At 34.3% G+C, this 22,902-nt stretch overlaps 1 protein-coding gene across 1 annotated transcript in view; it reads right to left on the bottom strand.

Annotated features, from left to right (window-relative positions):
* Positions 1-8,254: 8,254 nt before the first annotated feature.
* KIF20B (kinesin family member 20B) overlaps positions 8,255-22,902 on the bottom strand; it is a 78,367-nt gene continuing 63,719 nt past the window's right edge. The window contains exons 27-33 of the mRNA XM_063102134.1: positions 21,238-21,414; positions 19,159-19,269; positions 16,778-16,975; positions 14,451-14,552; positions 13,883-14,033; positions 9,800-9,942; positions 8,255-8,428 (exon numbers count right to left, since the gene is read on the bottom strand). Of these exons, the coding sequence (XP_062958204.1) occupies positions 8,351-8,428; positions 9,800-9,942; positions 13,883-14,033; positions 14,451-14,552; positions 16,778-16,975; positions 19,159-19,269; positions 21,238-21,414 (960 nt within the window). The 3' untranslated portion in view covers positions 8,255-8,350. The remainder of the gene's footprint in view (positions 8,429-9,799; positions 9,943-13,882; positions 14,034-14,450; positions 14,553-16,777; positions 16,976-19,158; positions 19,270-21,237; positions 21,415-22,902) is intronic.

Here is a 22,902-nt window from a genome sequence, read left to right as displayed (position 1 = left end):
CTGGCATCTCTTCTGGGAGCACATGGTCTGACAATCCCACTGACCTCACCCAGTGTAGTGGATTGAATTATGTCCCCCAAAACTTACTGAAGATTGAATTGTGTCCCCCAAGTTTTATGTATTAGAAACATGGTCCCCACTGTGACTGTTAAGAGGGTGGAAAATCCTATTATGATAATTGAAAGGTGTTTGGATTGTAGGACGGTATGGTAGTGAATGGATTAAAATGGTGGTCAGGAGCATGGTTCTGAGGGCTTTAAAAGAGAAGAGAGTCTGTGTCTGCTCTCTCTGCTTCCATCACCTTGCAGTGTGAGACCCCTGGGTCACTGTCACCACCACCAGATGGACTTTGGACTTCCCAGCATCAGAAACTGTTAAGCAATAAATTTCATTTTTTAAATAAATCATCCAATTTCAGGTATATTGTTATAAGCAATTGAAATAGACTATTACACCCAGTGAATGTATATTCAGCTCCTTTGTCCATTTTTTAATCAGATTGGTTTTTTGCTATTCAGTTGGATGAATTCCTTGTATATTCTGGATGTTAATCCCTTGTTGGATGAGTAGTTTACAAATATTTTTGCCCATTCGGCAGATTGCCTCTTCACTATTGATTGTTTCCTTTGCTGTGCTGAAGTTTTTTACTTTGATGTAGTCCCACTGTCTAGTTTTGCTTTTGTTGCCTGCCTTAGAAGTCTTCTCCAAAAAATTTTCACCCGGACCAATGTTGAAGCATTTCCCCTGTGTTTTCCCCTGGTAGTTTTATAATTTCAGGTCTTATATTTATGTGTTTAATTCATTTTGAGTTGATTTTTTTATATAGTGAGAGAGGGGTCTAGTTTCATTCTCATGCATATGAATAGCCAATTTTCTCAGCACCATTTATTCAGGAATTTGTCCTTTCCCCACTGTATGTTCTTGGTGCCTTTGTCAAAATCAGTTGGCTGTAGATAAGGTGGATTTATTTCTGGGTTCTCTGTCCTCTTCCATTGGTCCATGTGTCTGTTTTTATGCTGGTATCATGCTATTTTGCTTACTATAGCTTTGTAGTATAATGTGAAGTCAGGAGTATTATGCCTCCTGCTTTGTTCTTTTTGCTCAGGATTGCTTTGGCTATTCGGGGTTTTTTGTGGTTTCATATGAATTTTAGGATCTTTTTCCTGCTTTTAGGAAGAATGTCGTTCACATTTTGATAGGACAGATCAGTGGATCACTTTGAGTAGTATGGTCATTTTGACAATATTAACTCTGCCAACCCATGAACATAGGATGTGTTTCCATTTTTCTGTGTCCTCTTTACTTTCACAGTGTTTTGTAGTTTTCATTGTAAAGATCTTTCACCTCCTTAGTCAAACTTATTTCTATGTATTTTATTTTTTTGGTAGCTTTTGTAAATGGGATTACTTTCTTGGTTGCCTTTTCAGCTGGTTTGTTGTTAGTGTACAGAAATGTTACTGATTTGCATGTTGATTTTGTATCCCACAACTTTACTGAATTTGTTTATGAGTGAGAATTTTTTGATGAAGTCTGTTTTTCTACACATAAGATCATGTCATCTGCACAGGTACAATTCCTCTTTTCCAATTTGGATGGCCTTTGTTTCTTTCTCTTTCCCAATTGTTCTGGCTAGGACTTTCAGTTCTATGTTGAGTAAGAGTGGCAAAAGTGGGCATCCTTGTTTTGTTCCTGTTCTTAGAGGAAAAGCATTCAGCTTTTCCATGCTCAGTATGATATTCACTGTGAGTTTGTCATATATGACTTTTATTATGTACATTCCATTTATACCTAATTTGTTGAGTTTTTTCATGAAGGGATGTTGAATTTTATCAAATACTTTTTCTTCATCAATTGAGTTGATCATATGATTTTTTTTTTTTTTTTTTTTGTCTTTTTCACGACCAGCACTCAGCCAGTGAGTGCACTGGCCATTCCTATATAGGATCCGATTTTTGTCCTTCACTCTGATGATGTGATGTATCACATTTATTAATTTGCATATGTTGAACCATACCTGCATCCCTGGGATAAATCCCACTTCATCGTGATCTATAATCTTTTTTGATGGGCTGTTGAATTTGGTTTGCTAGTAGTTTGCTGAGGATTTTTGCATCTATGCTCATCAGAGATACTGGCCCGTAGTTTTCTTATTTGTCGTTGTGTTCTTGTCTGATTTGGTTAACACGTTGATGCTGGCCTCCTAAAATGAGTATGAAAGAATTCCTTCCTTTTCACTTTTATGGAATAGTCTGAGAAGAATTGGTGTTAGTTCATTAGAAGTTTGGTATAATTCAGCACTGAAGCCATCAAGTCCTGGGCTTTTCTTTGTCAGGACAATTTTTATTACTGATTAAATCTCATTATTTGTTATTTGTCTATTCTGGTTTTCTATTTCATCTTGGGTCAGTCTTGGTAGGTTATATGTGTCCAGGAATTTATCCATTTCCTCTAGGTTTTCCAGTTTGTTGGCATAAAGTTTTTCTTAATAGTCTCTAATGATCCTTTGTATTTCTGTGGTATCAGTTGTAATGTTCCTTTTGCATTTGAAAAGATAAAATTGACAATTAGCTAGACTAAGAAAAAAAGAAAGAACACCTAAATAAATAAAACCAACTTCATTAGTCATCAAAAAAATGCAAGTTTAAAACCATAATGCATACATCTACAGCACCCTTAAGAATAGCTAAAATTAAAAAGATTAAGAATACCAAGTCATGGTGAGCAAATTCCTACTCATATCCTGCTGGTGAGAATGTAATTTGGTATAACCAGTTTGGGAAATTGTTTGGTGGCATTTTCTAAAGTTGAACATACATACATATCCTATGACCCAGAATTTTCACCTCTGAGGTACACCCACAGATGTGCATAGAATGTTTATGTGGCAGCATTTTTTGTAAATAACCCCAAACTGGAAAACTAATTGTCCATCAGTGGTAGAATAGATAAAATAATTTGTGATACACTCATATAATAGAATACTATATAAGGAATGTAAGTGAAAACCTATAGCTCCACACAACACAGATAAATCTCACAAATGTAATTTTGCACAAATGAAGTCAGACACAACAAACGCATACTTTTTTTGCATTCTTTGCTGTTAGAAATTAAGATAGTGGTTACCTTTAGGTAATAGAAAGAGGCAGTGACTAGAAACAGGCGAAGAAGTAATGACATAATTTTTGCTTTGAATTGTTGTTAGATAGATTTGTTCACTTTGTGATAATTCATTGAGCTGTATATCTTTTTGTGTACTTTAATTTTGTAAAAGTTAAAAAACTAAAACAGGATATTCAGCAATAGTTTTGTAAGAATCAAGTCTTCCTTGTGTTTTCCACCTTAAGTGGGAAAGTTTTAATCGAGGAGATGTAACCAGCATTGCTTCTCAAATTTTACTATCATTATGACTCACTAGATGATCTTGTTAAAAGGCAGATTTTATCTAGTAGTCTAAGGTGAAGCCCAAGATTCATGAGGTCCATTCGTTATTTTACATCGATTTATGTTCTTAATACATGTGGAAGATATAACCAAAGAAAATTTAAAATGTGTTTTAGAACCAAAACACCAAACTGATCTGTTAGCTAACTACAGCCAACATGCAATCATTTTTGTATCACTGTGCATACTGCTAATTAGAATAGGCTATACTACTTCAAGCCTTAGGTTCAGAAAGCCAAAATGAAGGCTCCTATTTATGGAAGCTTAGCCTACTTGGCCAAGAAACAGGTCTAAGGAAAGTCCAAATTTCCTTAGTGAGTTCTATGTTTTGGGAAACTAGGGTTCACATATTGGTTCAAAAGTGCTAGTCACCTATAATAAAAAAAGGACTTTGAAGAATCAAATTAGTAAGAAAAATTCGTCTAGTGCTCAGTCTGATCACTCTTTGGGATTTGGCAAAAGCAGATATATTGCAACCTCTATGCTTTACAAAATAAGAGGGTGGAGAGGAAGGAAAATACCCATCTTGGTTAAATTACCATCATTGCAATTACAGCTAGAGAATTGTTGGAAGCAGAGATCAAGTAATAGCTAAAGGGCATCGGTCTTGCTCCAAAGTAGTAAAGGCAGGAAGAACAAGATTAGGGAGGCCAGGCATTTGGTAAGTGAAGGGCAACTTTAAGTGGTAGATCAGGGTAACCAGAACATTTAATTCATTGTTCCTCGTTCTGGTTGAGATTAAAAGAGACTCAGGTCAGTGAGAGCATTCATATACTGGACTGTGACTTTACAAAAACCAGGTGGACCAATAATGGGCAGGCCTCCTAAAAGCCCTAAGAAGCAAGCATAATGAGTTTTTTAACACACCCAACAGTAAACAATATTTTCTTGAATTTCTTTGGAGTTGTTCTTCTGACTTTAATATTCTTAGTCTATCTTGAAAGCTACCATAGAGCAAAAAAACCATCATCAAAAGAGAACTCACTCAGTAGCATATATCCTCTTTCCATTTTTAGATATACAATACTTGGCTTTTCTCTCCTGTGCTTTTAAATAGTGTTTATCATCATCAATATTTGATAAGCATTTGGTAAACAACTTGTAGTCACATACAAGTGTAACCTTCTGTAAGAAAAAAAAAATTTTTAAACTTGTAAAACAGATTAGAAAGTGGTTATTCTAAGTATTAAGTTATTACTTCCTTTACACGGGATTCCTCTGATTAATGATCTCCTCTAGGGCATTTAGAATTAATCCAACTTATCTTACACACCATTTTGAATATCATCTACAGAATTTCAAACTGTCACAAAATTTGCTCCTATCAAACACTTCATTAAGTGGAATTATTAACACTTGTATTCTAAAGTGAGCTTTAATAAAACGCTTCACTTATTAACTCTGTATTTCTAATTCACAATATCTTGTTTATTTATTTATTTATTAAGAATATTCATGAGATACAAAGCTAATTGTCACCCCTCGTGCCCATGATGTGAGGGCAAGGTTCATACTGGGGGCATACTTATTACCAGAAATTACTTTTGTACCCCACGTCTCCATTCAATTATCCCCCAATCTCCTTCCCCCTCCCTCTCTCCCCCCCTCCACTTTGTAGCCCCAGGAATGTTCCCTCCCTCTGTAAGACCACTTCACTACTGTGGCTTTCCTTCCTTCCTTCCTTCCTCTCTTAGCTTCCACATATGAGTGAACACATGCGGTATTTATCCCTCTGTGCTTTGCTTGTTTCACTCAACATGTTTCTTCAGGTTCATCCATATTGTTGCAAATGGGAGTATTTCACTCTTTTTTATGGCAGAGTAGTATTCCATGGTACATATATATATATACACACACACACACACACACACACACACACACACACACACACACACCACAGTTTCCTTATCCAATTATCCACTGATGGACATTTAGGTTGGTTCCATATCTTGGCTATTGTAAACAGAGCTGTGATGAACATGGGAGTGTAAATTAGTATCTTACAGCTCTTTGTCAAAAGATGCCTCTAAAACATTGTCCAAACTATGATCTCTCATTACAATAAAAGACAAGTGTACTGAGTGTACTTACTCTATAGCACACGCACAAAACAAGTTTTAAAATATGTGCTAGAAGCCAGAAGCTTTCACACCTGACATTGTTACTTTTTCTAATTTTAGCTATTCTAGTCTCCGTGGAATGGTATCTCATTGGGGAGGATGAGCACATTAATCTTTTTCCAGGTTTTTATTGAGGTAAATTTCATACAATAAAATCCACTCATTTCAAATGGACTACTGATTTTTCATAACTGTATGCAGAATACACAACAGTGAAGGCTTGGAACACATCCATTTCCCCTAAAGTTTCCTCATGTGTATTGATCCTATTTCCTGACCCCAACTTCTAGGCAATCACTGATCTTCCTTCTTTCTTTAGTTTTGGCTCTCCTTGTGGATTGAACTTGCATTTCCCTGATAATCAATCACCTCAGAGTATTTTTTCATATGTATACAGACCATTGCCTACATCTTTTTTAGTGAAACATCTATTCAAGTTCTTTACCAGATTTTGTTGGGTTGTATTCTCATTACAATTTTAAGTTTCTTATACATAACTCCTTTGTCTGATAATGTATTGCAAATATTTCCTTCCAGTCAGCAGCTTATATGCAACGTGTTTTTTTCAGCCTTTCAAGATTTTTTCTTTCATCGTTGGTTTTCAGCAGTTTGACAATGATCTTTCTAGGTGTAGTTTTACTTAGAATTTATTTAATTAGAATTTATTCTAAATAGTATTTGCAGAGCTTCTAAGTCAACATTTCTTCATAAAAGATGGAAAATTTGGGACCAGTATTTCTTCAAATAAACTTTTTCCTGCCTTATTTTCATTCTTTCATCCTTCTGGATCTCCAATTAGATGTGTTGAAAGTCCCTTTGATATTGCTCCCACAGGACCCTTAGGTGCTTTCTCTGGTATGTTTTTTTTTTTTTTTTTCTTCAACCTCCTTTCTTTTCTTCATGTTGTATAATTTATCTGTCTTCAAGTTCACTGGCACTTTTTCTGACATTGCCAATCTGCTGTTGAATTTATCCAGTGGATTTTCTATTTCAGTTTTTACCTTCCTAACAATTCCATGTGTTTTCATACTTTCCATTTCTCTGTTGAGAATCCTTATCATTTCACTCACTAAGGTATTTCCTTTAAATCCTTAACCATGTGCATAAGAACTGCTTTAAACTTTTTGCAAAATTCAGCATTTGGGCCATGCCAAGGTTTGTTTTCCTTGTCTGCTTTTTTTCTTTACCATGGGACTCATTTTCCTGTTTCTTTCCATATCTAGTAATTTTTGACTGCATACCACACATTACAAAAGATATGTTGTAGAGAATCTGCATTGCATTTTCCTGTGAAGTGTTGATTTTTGTTCCAGTTGTCTTTTTGATTACTGTGTGGTTACTTTCAACCTACATAGGCCTGGATTCATGCTTTGTCAGTGTATATCTGTGGAAAGCCCAAAGTGTTTCTCAAACTCTTTTACTTTGGCAAGACTCACTCTCCAAACTGTCTCCCTTGTGTATCTTACTGAGGTCTCATTTTAGTCTATATTCTGGAATGTGGACACAACTTACATTCTGCGAGCTGAAATGAGAAGGCAGTGTTGCTTCCTTGTTCAATCTCAGCTGTAAACACGTGTTGGGCAACTCAAAATTTTTTGCCACATTGTGCATGTCCACAAATAACTACAAAAGTGCTGCAAGTAGTGATTTTGGGGCTACAATTAAATTTTAGCAGGTAAGCAAACTTGCAAATATTGAATCTATGAATAATGAGGATCAACTTTTTTTTCTAGACAGCATAATGAAAACACTTAAATGCTTACAGAGGTTATTTTAATATAACTATTCTGATGGAAATTTTTCCTAAACATCATGTATCTCCTAAACAAAACATCAAAGACAACTTTTCTTACTGACTCAGAATCATCATTATAATAATCAAGTAAACAATGCTAAAATCCAATGAAACCTTTAAGTTTTAGATGTATAAATGTATGTTCTTAGATTTAAAAGCCCCCGTTGGCAACAATTCCTGAGGTTTGTTTTGTGGTTTTTTGTCTCTTATTGGTGTTTTTCAGACCAATAGTTCAATACATCTTAGCTTTATGACCTTACAGAAGTAAGTAAACTTTATGGTTCTTGGTTTTCTCATGCATAAAATGAAGAAAATATATTTCTAAGGTTCCTCTGGGTTTAAAATCCTATTTCTTTACTAGCTGTCACTGTTTTGAGTTGTAGATTGCTATCTCCTCTTCCTAATCCTCTAGTTCTAACCTCTGTGTTCTCGAAAACAGAAAACCAATTCTATTTTTTTTTTAAAGACATTCTAATTGAAAACGAGATCTTTTCTAAATAATGTGCATACATTTTTTGGCAAATAGAAGTTCTACACATGCTTACTCTCTAAATCCTAGCTATAATCCAAACAGGTATAAAAAATCAGTTGTGCATCCTAACAAATAACTGTTAAAAATAATCCATAAGACACTGTTAAATGTAAATAAACCAAATACCTGACCTACAACATCATATACAGAAAAATGAGAATAACAGCGTCTTTCTTAGGATGTTTGCTGACCTAATGCCTGAGATAATAGGAAAATACACACAATCTGAAAAGAAGAAAAAGAAAAGAAGCTATTATTAAAAAGCCTTATAAAAGCAGAGAAGTAAATTGAGTGTCGATTAATTTTCTTTATTCAATTAAAATTACACTATGTATAAAAGAGCATTCTATAAATACAGGGATTTAATGCATCATAATATAGTCATCTTTAAATAGTCAGGATGCAAGTTACAATGATTATGAATATAAAATTTAGATGAAAACATTTTCCACAAATAATTTATTTGGCTGTTTTTGCTCGAAGTCGTCGTTTGAGAATCTGGTGATCACTTTCCTTCAGTTTCTGGTCCATTAAAATCTGAAATTAATAATTGAACAGTTTTTCCAAAATTATGAGTGAAAATAAAAATGAAAGCTTGTTTATAATGAATTACATATGTTCATGTGGTTAATAAATGAAATAATAGGTAAATTAGAGCATTATATGTCTGCTTGGACTGCAGGTATACCAACTTGTATAAAAATTCATGCCTAAACAAGTAATAAATTTTGTAAAAGATTCTTTCAACACTACCTAATTCTAGAATTAAAATATCTACACTTTGTATTTGAATTCAGGCCATACAGAGCCTGAAATAATTATTAAATTATTTGGAGACAAGAGCCTAAATAATTTTAAGAAATGATCTTTCACAGTAACAAATGTATAACTTAAAAAGGAGAAAGCACATAATACTGCAACTAAGAAATAATTTTCTCAGATAAGGGAGGAAATTACGTACAGTCATGCATTGCTTAACAACAAGGATACGTTCTGAGAAATGTGTAGTTAGGCGATTTCATTGTTGTGTGAACATCACAGGGTATACTTACACAAACCTAGATGGTACAGCCTTCTACACACTTAGGTATATGGTATAGTCATTATAATCGTATGGGATCACCATTGTATACATGGTCTGACATTGACTGAAAAAATCGTTATGCAGTGCATGACCATACTAATCAGACAGATGGTGAAAAGTGACTAACAGAATAGTACTTATAAACAGCATGTCCTAATTGACCCTAATTCTTTACCACTTGCCTTCAAGACAATCTCATTCTCATAGCTACTACTGCAAAAAAAGTTCTCTCCTGATTTTTCTTGGTCTCTTTCTGTTGAAGTCTTTTCCTTTAATTACTTTTCTTCCTTTGCTTTCATCCACTAAGCAAATGCAAGTATGATAGAAAACTAGAACTTTCCCTGTAATAGCACAGACTGCTCTCAATGAGAAGAATGAGTAAGAGTCAAAATGACAACTAAAGTCTTTTAGAACCTGGAAGGCTTAAAGGAAAGGTGGGAGGAAATGGCTGAATATCAATTCTGTATTTTTACCAGGCACACACAGGCCCAGATTTGTGCAATTCTTGTGATGAAGATAACAAGAAAAATAGATGTTAGAAGCAAATAAATCACTATGGTAATATTCTACTGATGGCAATAAATTCATCTGATGAGTTTTCAAATGCAAACGCATGAAACCTGTGTACATTAACACAGCATTTATATTTAACTAGTATAAATTTAACACTTCTGAAACTAAAAGTATAATGTTTAAAGCATGTATTTTAAGAGATATGATCTAAAGAATAGAAATTCAAACCATTGTAAAATTCAAATTGTTACGAATACTTCAGAATTAAAAAGAATAGTTTTAAATTAGTGAAAACTGAAATACTAGCTTACCACTTGACCAGATATATCAATAGGAGATGAAATTTCATTTGTATATAATTTCCGCTTGGCTCGTTTTGGTTGAGACACATTTTCTTTACTTGCTTCTATATTTGAGAATTTGGAAGAGCACATTGTTTCAATCATCTTCTTTGCTACGAAATAAAAATGTTAATTAATTCTTGAAATAATTTTCTAAATGCAAATGTTTGCAATCCTTAATAAAAAAACAGCATACACAAATTAAAAAGAAAAACATTGCAATATATGAATGGTGAAAGGACTTGAATAGACAATTTGTAACCTGAACATAAGTGACTCCATTTTGTTAAGCCTTTGAATTTAAAAACTTGTTCTCTTCTGTAACCCAAATCACATAGCCTGCAAGTAACTGCCAAAACACAATAACTCTTACACTCACATTGTACACAAATAATTAGAGGGAAAATTATTAATCCAGATGGCCATTCTTTACTAACTTACTAACCTGATCATATTTGAGAATAACAGGAACTGAACCCTTGGAGAATGAAGTATGATGCTGGTCAACTCCCACCTGGGAAGTTCCTTGAAGATTATCTGAAATATTCAAGCAGGTCTGCACATCCCTGCTTGGTCACCATGAGTCAGCTTTCCATCACAGACCCTATAAAACCCTTTGGCAAACCTGGGAGAGGTGGAGATGGTCTTTGAGACATAAGTCTACCATTTCTCCAGGCTGCCAGCTTCCTGATTAAAGGCTACCTTTCCTTACACCAACACTTGCTCTCAATTATTGGCTATTGAGCAGCAAGCAAATGGATCTTGGTAACAAATTCACAAAGAAAAAAATTAAATGGCTAACACACAAAAAATAATGATCAACGGCAAAAATAAAAAGCAAATATCATTTGACTAATATTCAACATAGTGAAAATGTTTGGTAAATGACAGGACAACCAATAAAACTCAAACATCGTTAATAACGCGGAAGAGGTTTATGCTGTATTAAGAAAAAATGCAGGATATATATATAGTGGATCATGAAGCATCAAAAATAATAAAGTAATAGACCTAGCTCAGTACTTATGTGATATTAACACTTTTTAATACACTTTGTAATTGAGAACCCTTTACTTAGAGTTCGCACACACACACAACAGAGGATAGAAACCAAATTGTTGACAGTTGATTGCTTCTGAGAAGTAAAATAAGAATTTTTTAAATTTCTTATTTGTACATTTGTTTTTTAATGGAAAGATATTGATTTTAAGAGAAAACATATTTCCATCTGGGAAAATTCCTGGACAGAAAATCCACAGAAACATGATATCAACTATATTTTTTATAAAATAGAAAAAAAATTTAAGAACATATGCTAAATTGAGAGTCAAGGGCTGAGCTGAGCTTGAGAGAGCTGAGCTTCCAGGTATCAAAGCAGACAACTAAGACAAGCCAAAATGAAAGCAACACTCAAGCCTTTTAACCACTTAGTGCAATAATATAAGCAAGAGGCTAAACCTTAGAAAGCATCAACTTCTATTCACCTTGTTCTATATTCCCCATGGAATGGTACACAGTCTAGGGTCAGGCAGATCGGCACAGAAGTAAGGGTCATCTCACTGCTCAGGCTGCCCCGAACAAAAGGCTCTTAGAGTTTTACAGACCTTGAAGGATGGAGAGTGGGGAGTGGGTTGGAGGGGGTGAGAGCTACAAGTGGAAAAGTACTGAGTCACAGTGGAGAAAAGAGTCTTCAAAGTTCTCTCTCCTTCCACTCCATAAGAAGGCATCAGAGGAAGGCCTCTGCTGAAGGCCTCAATAAAGAGGCTCCAAATGGAGGCACCTAAGTTAGGAATGCAGATATGTGTAAGAGCATGGACGGCCAGGGAACTGGAGTCCGTGACTATAACTCCTTTTAGAGACTACAGTGCATTAGCAGTGCACCAAGTCTAGTATAGAGAGGAAAGCCTTCCCCTGTGAGGCCAGTTAGGTAAATCTTTGCAACTGCCTATGGACAGGCCTGGAAAAAAAAAAAAAAATCGCACATATGATTTTGGTCTGGAGCCAAACTACTCACTACTATGTGTCAGCCACTATACTAAGAGCTAAGAGTGTGAACTAGATAGGCATATTCTAGTGGAAAAGATAAGAAAACAAAGAATTATACTTCAAATAAGTGTTAAGACAAAAAGAAAAAATAGGATTGAGTAATAAAGATTAAATAAAGCTAGGGATGAAGGTTAGTGATAGAGAGAAGAAGGAAGGTATCTCCCCGATAAGTTGGTATCAGATGAGAGCTGATGGATAAGGGAACATCTATGAGAAAAGCCAGGATATGCTCCAGATAAAAGAAAAAGCAAAAAAAAAAAAAAAAAAATCAATAACCTCAAGGCAAGAAAGAAAATGTCATATTATAGGAACTGTCAGAAGCTGGTATGGTTGAAGTCGGTTAGTTATCAAACCATAGAATAACAAGAAATAGGTTAGAGAGAGAATCAGAAGGGGAAATGGAAAATCATTAAAAGGATTTCAAACAGAGTAGCAGCATAACTCAATTTGCACTTTGAAAAGATCACTCTGGTTGGCAAGTACTAAATGGACAGGAGACACAGTAAAGAGGCGAAAGCTGGGAGACCAGTGATACTGAGTAATAGATTAACAGTGATTATCAGAGGAGCAGAATTTCAAGTAAGAACTAATCTCTATTTTTTTCTTTTTTCCCTGTATTCCCAAGTGACCCACAACAATAGATGTATATTATAGTTACAATCCAAAATAGGGATATAAATTCCTAAAAATAAGCAACAAAGTAAAAAAAAAAAAAAAAATCCATGTCATGCATATTGTTGGGGAAGCTGTTAAGGAAGTAAGTCAATCACATAAGGAAGTTTTTACCTTATAGGTACCTCCTCTCCTTGAAAATATATTTCCTTTTAATACATAAGTGGTGGTCAATATAATTTAAATAAAAGACATAAGAATCTAAAATAAGAATCCCTCATGTCCAAATTTAGACATTTAACAGTTTGCTGTTTGTCCCTCCAGGTATTTTCTATGCTTACATAAACTATACATTTAAAATATATATATATTTTTTGAAAAAATATATGTACAGGTCTGATAAGTCTGAAGTTCCCAAACTTTACATTAAGGCATGCTGCAGCAAACATATAGAATATTTTCAGTCTTCAAGGAAAACAGTTATACTCCAAAACTCAAGACAGTTCAGTTTCAAAATAATATGGCATTACATTCCTTTTAATGATGACATATCTTTGCAACCTGGATTTTCAAAAGCTGAATTTTCAGTGGTTGTATAGCCTTAAGTTCTCTTAAGGTAATTTCACAAAAAACCACTCCACTCCACTTCCCAAACAGTACCTCCACATTCTACATGCCAGACGCATATTGCTACCTAGAATTGGATGAACATTTCCAACACTTTTCTGGTACTCTGCCTGTGTTAAAAGTATCTGCTCTGGTAGATGTGCATGTGTATGTGTGTGTGTGTGTGTGTGTGTGTGTGTGTGTGTGTTATATCTTAATATATACACCACAGATATTAATATGTCCACATTATAAAGAAAAAGCACCACACATACTATTTTTGCAACTAAACTCAATATTTATAGAAACATGTTTTTGACATTTTATATATAAATAGGTAATGTTTACATATGCATTGGATAAAAAAAACACTATAAGGATATATACCATAATATTCACAGTAATTACCTGTAGAGAGTTTTATCCTGGCAACATTTCTATAGCCAGGCTAAATCCCATCCCTTCTATAACATCTTTCCAAAGCCCCCCAATCAGAATAGCTCTCTTCCCTCCAGTACTACTATACATCTTTGCTTGTACCTCTATTATTATGTTAAGCAGTCTGCTCTGGATCAATTACTTAAATATAACTCATTCTCCTCCACTACATAGTGAACACCTATCCATATCATCCTTTTGTCTGTTTCTTCCCACAGTACCTAGCATAGAACAATGCCTTTTTAAAATATAATACTCACTTAACTGAACAGTTTTTGAGTTTATACACCAATCAGATATTAGAAAGCACCCTATATACATAAAAGATCATTTATTTAATTTTCTGCAAACCTTTTGATTGAAGAATTGTTGGAGAATGTTGTAAGAAGTCTCCAAATTTCTGTAGTGTTCCTTCTTTTTTCTTAGTGGCCAAGTTTACACTAATCGTGGATGCCTGACTCCGTAAAGAATATGTTTTCTTACATGCTGGACGTGTGGAAACCTAAGAAACAAACAATTTTTGTTATTGTTCATGAGGAATATCAGAAGAAAATAGTTATGGCCACAGCTAAATTAAAGAGACCAGTGACAGGTTATGAATTCTCAGGTAAAAAATTGGGGATTAAGTATATTACTAGAGGAATGAAAGGGGCCAGAGAATGATAAAATGAGTTTGATAGACAGTGTTAAGTCAGAAGTGAACACATGACGAAGAGCCTGCTACTGACCATATGCTAAAGGTTATATTCTAAGCTGAATCAGATGTATAAGAAATAGAATATAAATGAATTATAATTATATACAACTGGATTTCTTGATAATTAACTACTAATCAGAATTTGGTATCTTTATTTTCATCTTCTACTTTATAAATATGAGTTATAAAAATGGTCCACTGTGGACAAATTAAAAGGCAAACCTTATGTTCCTTTTGGACAGAAGAATTTCTATGTTCTGAAACAGGGAACTTCAAATTAGTTATGGGTGTACCATTCTTTTTATTTTCACATTTCACCAGGTCCTGAAAATAATGAATTTTAGCACCAGTTAATATCTTGACAATATTTTCTTTTCCAGACTCAAAAAAGAAAATCTGAAAAAAGCTACATTATTACTTAAGATAGTGGTTCTTAACTGAGGGCAATTTTGACCTCAGGGGACACTAGCAATGTCTGCAGATATTTTGGGTTGTCTTTGCTGCAGGGAAAAGGGAGATGTTATTGGCACAGTGGAAAGAGGCCAGAAATGTTGCTAAACACCCCTACAATGAACAGGACAGCCTCCACAACAAAGAAGTATCCAGCACAATATGTCAGTTGGGCTGAGGTTGAGAAACTGATTGAAGGTGTGAATTTTTCACACACATCATAAATAATGAAATTACATGAGCTAAATGAAAAACATAAGAGGGATAACTAACATCTTTTATTTGAACCCCATTTTTAAAACACAGGCACAGCAACATACCAATCCTTTCCCTAACTCTCAAATCATATAAGCATCTATGTTTAAGACCTCTCATTGAAATTTGGCAATATCCAAAACAAAATAAAACAAAAACAAACTTCAGTATAAACACAGGTTAAATGTGAAAATTAAGAAATATTATAATCTTTCTTCTCTACTAAATAGGCATGGCATCCTACCCTTCTTTTCCCCATATAACTTCATGCAGGACAAAGCCTTTTTTTAAGTATATTCACTGAATTGAACTGGTGCAAAGATTATAAACATACCAAAAAAAAAAAAAAAAAAAAGCAAGAAGAGAAGCAGAGAAAAGATGATGACTGAACCTTAGAATCGAAGTTATAAAGCAGAAGTCACAGGGTCATAAGAAGGAGACTCCATGAAAGAGGAGAGACAGATGGTAATTGTGGGAAGCAAATGAAGAAATACTATATTTTAAGCTTCCACAGTCAAAATGTTCAGGAAAGAACTCTTTGGAGTCTTCACTAGATTGATTATAGTACTGTAAAAATAATTTTAATGAGGACCCATATACTGTTTATTACCGCACTGAAGATCAAGCAAAATCGATTAAAATTTTCAAGTTTCTACGTGATATATCTACAAAAATCTGTAAATCTTTTCTGAAATACACATGAAGGGTATAAACCAACAGTAAAATGAATAAAATATTTGTATTTTAACCTTCTTGAATATTAAACTCAATTTTTTTCTTTTCTCTTGGAAAAAATGAATCAAGGAAAAGTCAACTTACATAGCTGATGATGAAATTAAAATACTTAGTGTTTTAATGCTATTCAAAACGTATTTAACATAAATGAAAAAAAAATAGAGTAAAAGTTAATAAGAATCCACACAAAACTATCTCTAAAGATGTTGTATGTATACCAGGAAAACTATGCTAAATAATAATCACTCAGCGAATTTATTACCTGACAGAGAGCCTCAGGAGTATGGTTAATACTATTTCTGCTCTTCCACCAGCTTGAAAATATACTACTCTTCAAAGGAGTAAAAGAAAGCTGGGAATAAGTTATTTTGCTAGAGAGTTTATAATTAAACTTAAAACAGTTACTTTAAAAATAAATATTACCATTTATTATGTATCTACCTTATATAGAGCAAAGGGTAAGCATTTTAAACATATTAATCCACTACTTCAAATAGAAAGAAACTGAAACTGAGGATCAGAAAGCTTACGTGATTGCCAAATCTATTAAGACAAAGTGGAAGGTTTGGCAATCCTACAATCAAGAAGCTGCAGTAAGGAGTTAGTTTTTAGCCCACCACTAAAAAGAGGCCCAAATTTTAATACTGGCTAATGAAAAAGGAATTCCTCTTTCAAAGCTTGCTATGACCACAGAGACCTAAAATTTTAGTTAAATAACAAAGATAACAAGCAAGTTAGTCATTTCAGTTTCTCTAACTTCTATATCAACCTTTTTTCTCTTCCACTGAAGGAAAACTGACTAAATTTGAATAGGCCTGGAATTTTGAAACAGCTCTCCAATAAAATCCACCATCATCTAACCAATCACAGTTTAACAGAAAGAAGGGATAAGCTATATATTTTAATATCCATAACTTTTTCTCTGAGGACTATTAAACAACAGTGATATTCTTAAAAGGTATAAAATATGACATAAATTATGATTATGGTCCCAAACAGCAGTGCTTATGAACAAGATGGCAGTGTAACAAAGCTTAACTATATACGATGGCTGAGCTTAATCATAATAAGACTCATGTGTTAAATTTACTCATCAGTTAAGTATTTACCTCCTCCACTTCATTACTCTTCCTCTTCCGGGCCTTGGAAATCTTAACTGTCACTGGCGTGGTACAACCAGGGTGTTTCACTGCCATTTTGTTTGGCCGTAAAGGTGTAAATTGAATCTCTAACTCAGGTTTTGGAAATCGAGTACTTTGATCATTTTCTGTTGACACTTCACAAGAGTCAAGGACTACAGATCCATCCTACAATAGAACAAAAAAGGGAAAAAAATTATTTATAGAATATGAATTTATAAAGAGAATTTTCTCAAATGCCTATTCAAGACAATGAATTGAGAAAGATAAAAAGTGTGTTGGGCTCCAACAAGGACAAAAGGACTGAGTTATCACCTACCCTCTTCAGATTTACAAATGGTACATTAAAGTTGGAGGAAACTTAGAGATCAGTATTTCCAAAACCTGTATGACCGTAAGAATTACCTAGAGCATTTGTTTGATTCCCAGACCATACCACAAACATACTAAATCAGAAATCTCCAAGGGAGGAGTCTGGGATTTTTTTTTTTAAAGATGACTGGTAAGGGGATCTCAACCCCTGGCTTGGTGTTGTCAGCACCACACTCAGCCAGTGAGCCAACCGGCCATTCCTATATATGATCCGAACCCGTGGCCTTGGTGTTATCAGCACCACACTCTCCCCCATGAGCCATGGGCCAGCCCGAGTCTGGGATTTTTAACAAGCATCCCAGTTATGGTAGACTTAAAGCTGACTGCAAATTCTTTGCTACTCTTCCCACTGAGAGATGGAGTCTCTCATTCCCCTCTCCTTGAATCTGGGCTAGTCTTAATGACTTCTATCACCAATAGTATGTGGTAGTATGTTCTTCTAAGTATGTCCTTCAATAGTATGTTCTTCTAAGGCTCAATCATAAGAAGCATTGTAACTTCCAACCCATCCCTTGGAACACTAACTTTCAGAACACTTCCCCTCAAAATGCACCATCTCGGAATCTAGCCACTGTGCTGTGAGACCACCAAGCCTCAGGCAGAAGCAATATATAGATGAATTTCCAGAATCAACTACCAGCTATGTGAATAAATCTATAAATCAACCTAGTTGAACACACTGATTTCAAGAAGGCAAGAATACAAATTTGCATAACAATACAATTCCCCCAAACTGTGGAACATATTATAACTGCTAGATTACTAATAGAAAATTCAAACCAGGAGGTTTTAAATCACCATATATAATTTATAGAGGAAGAAATGTTTCATCATATGTGATTGCCCATGTAATCAAGAATTAAACCTTGTTGGGCTGGCTAGTTGGCTCAGTTGGTTAGAGAGTGGCATAATAACACACTAAGGTCAAGAGTTCGGATCCCCATATTGGTCAGCTGCCAAAAAAAAAAAGAAGAATTAAACCTTCTTTATGAATCAACTTCAAACTTTTCCACAAATATTATGATTTGAGTTAGTCCCTAAAGTAAATGCTAACTATTTGAAACCCTATGAAAAACTACGAATGAAAGGCCAAGAAAAAAGGAATGGCTCATTGTTTTTCCAGATTAAAATGCCTTTCTCTTTCTATTCTCTGCTTGGTAGACTTCTACTCACCTTTAAGATCCAGTATATCACCTTCTTTAATACACTTCCACAACCACTCAAGCAAAATTCATTGCATCTTCCTCAGTGCTCCTTGTAGCACTCATTTCATACTTTTTTTATAACACTTAGCCCATAAGGTCAAAGAAGTTAGTCATTTATATGACTGGTTAGTCTGTCTTATTAGACTCCTTACTCCTTGAGGATGGAGATGGTCTTATTTATGTTTGTATCCTCCGTGCTTAGCAAGATTCCCAACACTGAATGTTCCCAATAAATGTGATTAAAAAGTAATTTTGTCTTCAAAAATTTTAAGTGACATAGAATTTTTATCTGTTTCACACCCAATCTGTGAATCTCTGTATTATCCAAAGTTATTTACACAGAACCCTAAACCCAATGCAAACTAAGGAAACTCACTGTGAGTTATTGAAAGTTGCTGACAAAGTTATTAAATGGATACAATTTTTTAAAAATACTATTTACTACAGTGCTATTAAAGGAACATCTTATGAGGAACCTTTTATAATCATCCTTATTTTATTTTTTTTGGTATTTCCTATTCCGGACCACCAAGTTTGTTTATATTAACAGACCTATTGTTTCTAAGAGGATACTAACATTATTTGGGGATCGAAATTCCTCTCCTCAAAGGCCTCTAGTTTTCCTTCACACAGCCAAGAGTACATATAGCTAATTGTACAGCAAGGTACCTACAACAATTTACTTCATTTACTACATTACACTTGCAAGTGTTATTTAGTAATTAATGGTGGGTAAAGAGGGTAAAATGTGAACTGTGTTACCAAAATATTTACCTCAACTTCATTCCTGGAAATTTCAAAATTTGCTGATTGAGGTTCAGTTTCAACTCTGCCAGTATCACTTGAACTAGTTTGTCTGGGCTTGATATCCATGGTTTGTTTTTCCTAAAGTGAGAACATATTAAAGCAACAAGCCATTGTAACCTGAAAATATATTAAAACACTTCATATAAAGAATATAAAATCAAGATCTGCACGAACTAAACACTGGAAATAATTAGACTTCTTCAACGACCACCTAACTCTCCTCCCATCTCTTTCATCCTCATGAAAGCCTGAACAACTTTCCAGCCTCTTGAGTCTGATCGAAGGAGTAATTTGAAAGATTTCTTTTCACTTCCAAAGTGTTTTGCATACGCTCTTTCATTTTGCTTGCATCTCAACTCCTTGGTTAGGTTTCACAAAAATCATTATTACTACTTTCCAGATGAGGAAATATAAACGTAGACATGTTAAATGACATGGCCAAGGTTTGTTGAAATCTGAACCCTAACAATTGCTTTTGATAAGACAATTTTGAAAAACTAGAGGTTTTTTGGGAATGCAACTACAAATGCTCCTTGACTTACAATGGGGTTACAAACCGATAAACCTATCATAATTTGAAAATATTTTAAGTCAAAAATGCGTTTAATTCACCTAACCTACCAAACATCATAGCTTAACCTAGCTTACCTTAAATGGACTCGGAACACTTACATTAGCCTACAATTGGGTAAAATCATCTAACAGAAAGACTACTTTATTAAAAAGTGTTGAATATCTCATGTAATTTATGGAATACTATAATTAAAGTGAAAAACAGAATGGTTGTATGGGTACTCAAATGCAAATCACTTTCACAACATTGTGTAAAGTCAAACAATCCTAAATCAAACCACTGTAAGTCACGGACCATCTATATAACATTAGAACAGAAAAAGCCATAATGATAACTAAATCTTTTCTTGTAGGACACTTCATCCCATTTTCTCAGTTATAAGGTAAGTTCTATTTCTAAACGCTACTTCAGTGATTTATAAAAAAAAAAAAAAAGACTACATTTTTAAACTTGATAAATTCCAGCATAGACCTCTCATCACAGCCATCAAAATCAAAAGTCCAATACACCTCTTATGTCACCTACCCATTATTCCAAATAAGAAAGATGCTACTAAATTCATAACAGGGAAAGCAACTAACAGGTACTTTCACTGTAGTTCTAAGAACCGTGTTAATTGTTTAACAATGTTCTCAATTAATTTCATAACTCTATTAGGAAGACAATACTATCTGTTTTAGATAAAGTTCAGAAATGTTAAGTAATTTTTCCAAACATCCCAAAACCACAGTGACAGCGTTGACCTACAGTTTTCCTGACTTCTAGTCTGTGTTATTTATACAACACAAGACTACCTCTTTTTGGAGCAGGCATTATTTCTCTCAGAATCATGAAGTCTTGTGATGTGACACACTCAGAGACATGCACATATATATATTCTTCCTCACTGTGTGAATAGTTTAGAGAACCAGATTTTTAAGTACAGATCATTTATTCTGGAAAAAACTAGCTTTGGATGTATCTTAATTTGATTTCCTGGGAAGCAGCGCTCTGTGAAAGGCAAATCCTCTTTTCATTCAGGATTCCCAGCCCCAATGTAATATTACAAAAGTAACTGCTAAATAACTCATGATGTCTCCCCACCATTGTGCTTCCTTTCAAAATAACTTGTATCTTTATACAGTAAATTTAAGGGTGAGCCCAAGTATTCAAATGTCACCAAGAGTTCATGTTAAACCACATTTCTATATTTCATAGGTAGATTAGAGACTAAATCATAAATTGTTGATTTTCTAATTACTCTACTTAGGACATTTGACCAAATTATTGAAGAAAGTGCTGTCTCAGTGATTGACAAATCAACCATAGTGATAAACTCTGAAAACTCAAAATTCATGAGAAATATCTACATTTTTCAAACTCTGATTCTTCTCTAGTCTGAGACTTTTTTATCCTGTTAAGTCAATTAGATAATTTTGAAAAATTCCTATGTTCAATAAAAAAGGCAGGAAAAAAAACAAGATTCTACTGACTGTTTTAGAAGCCTCTGATATCATCTTTTTTAATTGTTCAATTTCATTATCTTTCTGTTTGTTACTAGAGATCAGTGCTTTCAGCTGTATTTCTAAAGCTGCAACAAGTTGATCCCGTTCTTCTCGCCACTTTTGAAGGTCACTATCTTTCTCTGCCAGCCGTGCTGTCAGTATTTCCTAACCAGGAAATAGAGAAAATGTTAGTGAACCTTGAAATGTTAATGAATCTAAGAATGTTTAGAAATTTTTATTATATATAACACCATGAATATGACTGTGCACAAGATACATAATAAATTACATAGTCAAATCTAGATGAAATATTTACTTTCAAAACAAAATACAAAATGCCATCATATATATATTAAATGTTCATGTGCTATATTTATCCCTACCCCACCTCATTCCAAAAATCAGGTTTTTGATCACTTCTTTCAATAAACAATCATAGCTCTAGCTTTTAAACTAATACCAGTACTTCTGCCAATATCTGGTAAATGAGAGGGTAAAATTACAGTAAATTAAAAATCAAATAGCAACAAACAATAGAAAAATGAAAATAAACAATACCATTGTTCAAAAATTATGAAATAGTAGTAAATTAAAGAAAATATGCAAAAAAACCTAAAACTATGAAAAACTACAAAATGATGCTGAAATAGATTAAAGAATACTTAAATAAATGGAGAGATAATCTGTGTTCAAGGATCAAAAGACTCAATATTAAGATGTCAGATCTTCCCAGATCTAGAGAGTCAAGGCATTTTCAATCAAAATCCAGGCACATGCACATGTGTATAGAAATGGAAAAGCTAACTCTAAAATTTATATGGCAATACGAATGATCTAGAAGAGTCAAAATTATTTTGGAAATGAAGAACAAAGTAGGAGCAAGCAAGTACATCACTTCAAGCCTACTACAGTAATGAAGACAGTGTGATAATAGTATAAGGACAGACAGAGAAATCAATAGAACAGAAGAGAGGGTCCACAAATGTATGGTGCAGTGGGCTGAATTGTGTCCCTCCAGAGTTTAATGTGTTGGAGGCTTGGTCCCCATTGTGACAGTGTTAAGAGGATGGGAAATCCTATTATGAATTGAAAGGTGGCGACTGGAAGAGGTGATTAAGTTGAAGGTTTAATGGTGGCCATGGGCGTGGTTCTGAGGGCATTAAAAGAAGAGCATGCGAGAGTCTCTCTCCCTCTCTCTCTCTGCTTCTGTCATCTCACAATATGATATCCTCTATCCCTGAGGCCACCACCAAGGAAGACCTTCACCAAATGCATTCCCTGGACTCTGGACTTCCCAGCTTCCAAAACTGTAAGCAATAAATTTCATTTTCTTACAAAGTACCCAGTTCCAGGTATTTTGTTATAAGCAAAAGAAACACACTAATATATGTGGTCAACTGACATTCTCCAAAAACGCCCAAGAAATTCAATTTCAAAGAAATTCAACAGTCTTTCCAACAAATGATGGTGTAACAACTGAAGAATGAAATGGAAAAGAAACAAACCCCAACTCTAATGTTACATCATATACAAAAATCAACCCGTGGACAAATGATTTATGACAAAACTGGCAGAGCAGAAAAAAGTCTTTTCAATGGATACTAGTAGAACAATTGATAACCCACATTGAAAGAAAGTAACCAAAAGGGTCTT

Source organism: Cynocephalus volans, chromosome 7 (genome assembly GCF_027409185.1).
Source record: "Cynocephalus volans isolate mCynVol1 chromosome 7, mCynVol1.pri, whole genome shotgun sequence".
Taxonomy (NCBI): Eukaryota; Metazoa; Chordata; class Mammalia; order Dermoptera; family Cynocephalidae; genus Cynocephalus; species Cynocephalus volans.
Note: the sequence above shows the minus strand (reverse complement) of the source record. Positions and strands in the feature narration are given on the sequence as shown.